The 6,047-nt window shown below is 30.5% G+C and overlaps 1 protein-coding gene across 1 annotated transcript in view; it reads right to left on the reverse strand.

The window, feature by feature from the left end:
* Positions 1-5,576, reverse strand: part of LOC138348128 (F-box/FBD/LRR-repeat protein At1g13570-like) — a 29,639-nt gene extending 24,063 nt beyond the window's left edge. Inside the window, exons 1-3 of the mRNA XM_069296737.1 lie at positions 5,268-5,576; positions 5,079-5,173; positions 4,726-4,903 (exon numbers count right to left, since the gene is read on the reverse strand). Coding sequence (XP_069152838.1) covers positions 4,726-4,903; positions 5,079-5,173; positions 5,268-5,576 — 582 coding nt within the window. The remainder of the gene's footprint in view (positions 1-4,725; positions 4,904-5,078; positions 5,174-5,267) is intronic.
* Between the last annotated feature and the right edge of the window lie 471 nt (positions 5,577-6,047).

A 6,047-nucleotide genomic window follows, 5' to 3' on the forward strand; every position in this document is an offset into this window, starting at 1 on the left:
AATCTTTACTTGCTCATAAAAATCGCGACTTATCCAAAAGAGGATAACTATTTGATAGTTTTTATTAGTTTTTTATGTATAAGTGTATTTGTTTCATTGATTTTCTTCTATTTAATCTCAAGCATTGTTACAGATGGTAATTGAGCAAATTCGATAAATTTTTGTCAATCATATTGTGTCAAGAAAACAAATGTTTCAAGATCCAATTCAAACTTAATTAATTGGATCAATATGTATTGAGCCAAAAAGGAGCAGATAATGAGTCAAGACTCAACTTAACTCAATTTTCACATATTTTAAAAATTTATTTGTTCTTTTAAAATATTTTTGTACACAATAACATTAGGATAAATTTATTGTATGGATATATGTAAAGAATTATACTACACAACCTCCTACTTTTTCATTAGGGATGAAAATGGGGCGGTGTAGGTTGGGGGCGGTGCGGGTTGAGCTTAATCCACAAACTTTTTAATCCCCCTCCCCCCGCGCATAGCAAAAGCTTTCATTTTCAACCCGCACTGCTCCACCCTACCCCACATAGAATCATGAGAGAAATTGTATTATTTTTTAAGAACCACCTTCATTTATAATGAATTTATCTTATTAATTGATGTTCTGTCATTGTATTACATGTAAGAAGTTAAAATTAAGTTTGAACCCATATAAAATAATATATAATAGAAGCCCACCTTCACCCACATTAATTAAAAAGAAATCCACTTCAACCCACCGACTTCACACCCGCCCCACATAACCTTATGCCCGCCTCGACTCACATACCCCTAAACCTATACTGCCCCGCATCCGGTTCGCCTTATTGTGATTCTTATTTTTCATGGTCGTCTATAAACAATGGTAATTAATTTATTGAATATAAACGCCTTACAATGTACAAAACCATTTATGTTGAGAAATTTAAAATTTATATAATAACAAACAAAAAACATTCTTATACATATCATATAAAACTTTTGTCAAGAAAATTCAAATGAATATAGCTTCGCCCATTCTAGATTCTCCCTTGCATAGAAGTGGCTAAAATGCTTGAATTTTGTGTCAATAATACTGAACAAATGATATCTCATGGTATTTTCGATATCTCTTATATATAAAAATTACGATTTTTTATTTAAAAATATCACAAAATCTGAAAAATGAATATGTAACTGACCTATAAAATGAAGTTTAACTATTTTGAGGTGTTAAACGTCACATGCAAAAAATATTAAGTGGACTATATTAGACATATCACATCAGTTTTAATCTCTTTTCCCATTAATTTATGTGATATTTGCTTCCTTTTTTAAGTTATTTCCTAAAGAAAGAGTCCTATTTTAAATGTCCACTTTATTATAGATAATTATTTCAATCATTTGGATCTCATTTATTGTTAAAATTATTACTTTTTTAATTTTGTAAATTAATCAAGTTTGTAAACCTTCAAAAGAAAATTCTTTAAGTGCAAATTAATGAAATTTCTCATTTTTATTTATCATTTTTATAATGAGAAAATAAATAACTAGATTAAAAATAAAAAAAACATAATTTATCTCTACATTTTTAGTAAATTTATAATCTCATTAATCTATAAGATTTCTATTATATGTCACATTCAAATGTTTTGTTTATTTTTTTATGTCGAATTAAATTGTATCACATAAATTAATACGGACAAGACAATACAACTAAGGAACCAACATAATTAATTGCCCCCACAACCCATGCCACTCACCCCACTCCATATTACAATTCTGTAAAATGTAATTTAAGAAGAAAACCTATCTCCCCCTTTCCTTCTTTAGTTCCCTCTTTCACTCCGCAGTGATGAAATTCAAGACTTCAAAATCATACAAATTTGTATTCAGCAGTTGAAGGATAACGTGTGCAGCAAAATGGTATTTGATACTTTTCTAACTTTTTTTGGATGTTTACAGTATCAATTTTTTTAATTGATAAGCTTGAAATTTGCTTTCTCTTTTTTTTTAAAGATCAAATCTTACTAATTTGGGTGTTGTTAATTTTTTGAAATAGAAGCCCTATCTTCCACTTTGTACTTTTTTTGTGGTCGATGTTAGTTTTCTTGGGATTTTTGAACGTAGAAAGAACCGTATTTTCCTTTATATTTTTATATTTATTTTTTAGATATTGGTGTTACTGCATAAAATTAATTTAAGTCGAGGGGCTATCGAAAATTAACTATGAAACAACACAAAGAATGTTAGGAGTAAATTGTTGTGTACATGCTATCCTTTCTAGAACTTTGGAAACTATACTTTTTGTCTGGATAAGGAACTAGTCCAAGTTATACCAATATTTATATATATTGGACATGATCCTTCCTCACCTATGAACAAGGAACTCGAGAAGCATCACCCAATTTGGGATTCATGAGTTGATATTTATTTCAAAGTTATGTTATGTGTTGAATTTCGTTAGGAGAGGTTGAAACATTGAGTGAAACTTACTTTCTGTCTTGTTAGTAGATATTTCTTGCTTGTTAAGAGATTAGCCCATGTAAGAACGAGAAGTATGTTGGACATGTTCCTTTCTAAAGAAGATGCATCATCCAATTTGGGATTCTTGAGTTGATGCAAATTTCGAAGTTATGTTGTGTTTTAAATTCTCCTAGGCGAGCTTGAAGTATTGAATGGAAACTTACTTTTTGTATGGTTAATAGGAATTTCTTGTTTGCTAAGGGATTTATCTAAGTTAGACCGACAAGTATATATATGTTGGACAGGATCTTCAAGTTTCTTCTTCACAGATGAGGAAGGATTATGTCCAACATATATACTTGTCCGTTTAACTAAGACTAATCCCTTAAGCAAACAAAAATTCCTACTAATTGTACAAAAAGTAAGTTTCCATTCAATACATTAAGCTCACCAAGAAAATTCAACACACCACATAACTTAGAGATAAACATAAACTCACGAATTCCAGATTGGGTGATTCTTCTCGAGTTTATTCTTCTCAAATAAGGAAGTATCATGTCTAACATATATACTTCTCGGTCTAACATGGACTAATTCCTTAGCAGAGAAGAAATTTCTACTAGCTAGACAGAAAGTAAGTTTCCACTCAATGCGTCAAGCTCACCCAAGGAAATTTAACACACAACATAACTTTAAAATAAACATCAATCAAGAATCCCAAATTGGGTGATGATTCTTCGAGTTTTGTCTTCATAGATAAGGAATTAGTATGTCAATCATACTTATTGGTATAACTTGGAGTTATCCTTTAATAATCAAGAAATTCCTAAAAGTAAGTTGCATTTCACTCTTTCTAATAGTACATCATAAAACTTAATTGTCTTCAGAAGATTAAATGTGATATTCGAGAATCTTGAATGAATCTCATCAATAAACTCATAGGGCACAAGTTCGAAATAATCCCCATCACTAATGATACATAATAATTCTTCTTGTAGCATAAATGTTTGGGGTCATAAATACCAAAAAGGTTAACTGAAATAGTAGTATTTTTTGTACCAGTGTTAAATTTATAGTCAAACATTGGAACTAAAATTAATACAAGTACTATTTGTATCAATAATACCAAACGACTCCTATAGTGTTGAAAGAAGTGTCAAGTATTATCTATTGTTTTATAATGTTGCATAAACGCATGTCATTCATATAATGTTTTTATGTAAACACTCATTACTATATATTGGTAGTACAATAAGTATCGCATCACTAATTTGAACTTCTAGGTTCTCCTCAAATTCTATACAAAACTACTTTATATGTGTTTACTTTAACCTAATCCAAAAAATTTTACATCAAAAGTTTCTTATTAAAGAAATCAATGCAAGTGCCTTCTACGAATTATACACCTTTTCTTTTATTGTTAAAGTTGTGACATGTTTGTTTGTTGTTCGTGTAACATATACTCTATCCTTGCAAATTGTATTATTTTTTAATTTCTACAAATTATCATGCGTCTAGATGAACAAAGACTATGTTTACCTTCTCTTGATCGACTTAGCAATCTTACCATTCATTTAATTGATGACATTTTAAATAGGTTGTCTTTTCAAGATTTGTAAGAACTAGTACACTTTCTAAGGATTGGCAATATGCTTGCCCAAAAATTACACAGGTTAAATTTGATCAAAAGGTATGGGAAACATTAGAGGACGTGACATCCCCTACCATTGGATTTATTCCTATTCTTGATTGTTTCAGGTGGTTTCATATAGGTATAACATTGAAAGTTATCCTAGACTTTAATAGTCTAAAAGTATGTCCTTAATAAAAATTCATGATCTAACTTCGATTAATCCCTTATCAGGAAAGAAGTTCCTACTAACCAAAAAGTAAGTTTCCCTGAGAGAATTCAACAAATAACATAACTTTGCAATAAACAACCAAAGACTCAAATCATATATCATTTAAGAGCATCCATGAAATGTAAAACCATCTCTGTTTCCAAACAGAGTATTCAAAACATTTAAAATTCTATGTTTCCAAGTAGATAAAATCTTTTTAGTACATTAAAGCAAAGGCAAAACACAGCCTTACTACTCATCAACAGAACATCTTGTTTCTGTTTGCACTTTTAAAACATTTTAGCCAAAGATTAAGAAGGATTGTAATAACGATACTAATAAACAAGATACACAACTTCTGCTTTAGATAATGCCCGTTGAGACTTTGTTATCTCTATGAACACATTGAGAGATTCGTTAGTTTCCATTTGACGAGGCTTGATTACCATTTTAACTGGTGCTGGAGACTTTGCCAATAAAACCTTGATAAGCTGCATTTCACCCTCTTCTAATAGTACATCATCAAACATAACTGTCCTCAGATGATTAAATGTGATATCCAAAAAGCTTGCAGAAATCTCATCAAAACCTCCTGGGGCACAGATTCGAAAATAATCTCCATCACTAATGATACTCCCACAAGAAAAATCAATAAAAAAACATTAACTCATTAAACACGAATATAAAACCATGGAAAAGATAGAGAGAAAAATAAACATTAGTGACGACCTTAATTTCAATTTCTTCCAAATTTAGGGATGTTCGTATAATGCAAAGAATAAACAAAAACTTCAAAAACTCTCGAAGTGTAGTCAAAGATATGAAAAGGTATTTCACACAGTTAAGAGTTGATTGAAGCCTTGTTGGTATAACTTCAGTTGATCCATTATCGAACTACAAATAAAATTACAAAATCAGGATGACTCAAAGTCAAAAAAAAAGTACACATGAAAATGCATTACCATTAAGTTAAATTAAGGAACATTACATCAGAAAGATCCCGGCTGAAACACTCAAGAGTAGGAATAGACGAAAAAATACTGATAAAATCATCTTCATCCTCTAGAACCATTTCTCTAGGCGCATACAGAACATTGTAAAGAACAGGAACATTTTCAAGATATATCAATTCTATATCGCCACGAAAGACAAATGACCTTATATTAGGAGCATTAATACTCATGAGATACAGATTGTCTATGTCTTTTAGCATCAAATCCTGAAGCAACGAGTTATTAGAGATCAAACTATCAAACGTATTATTAAATAATGTGACATATTTCAATTTGAGCCTCATCACTTTATTAAATCCCTGAAAGAAACATGGAAGTTGTATTTCACATTCCATGAAATACAAATGCCTCAATGCTGAACAATAAAAAAAAGTTGGGCAACTTGTATGGAGGATAAATAAATGGATGTTTAAGGACAAAATGTTGAATGTGATCAGTGTCAAGGGAAAAAATCAGTCGTCAAGATTAGGACATACTATTAGACTTATAATATTGAGGGTGGCCTTCAATATTATTCCTCTATGAAACTTAGGAAACTATCAAGAATCGGAATAAATCCAATGGTAGGGGATTTCAAGTCCTCGGGTGTTTTCCACACTATTTGATAAAACTTCACATGTGGTATTCTCCAGCAAATATATTGTCAGTCTATTGAAAGTGTACTAACTCTTACAACATCTCCAAAAGACAACCAACTTAGAATGTCATCGATTAAATGGATGTTAAGGTTGTTAAGTCAATTAGTAGAAGGTAAA

Source organism: Solanum lycopersicum, chromosome 4 (assembly GCF_036512215.1).
Source record: "Solanum lycopersicum chromosome 4, SLM_r2.1".
NCBI classification, from domain to species: domain Eukaryota; kingdom Viridiplantae; phylum Streptophyta; class Magnoliopsida; order Solanales; family Solanaceae; genus Solanum; species Solanum lycopersicum.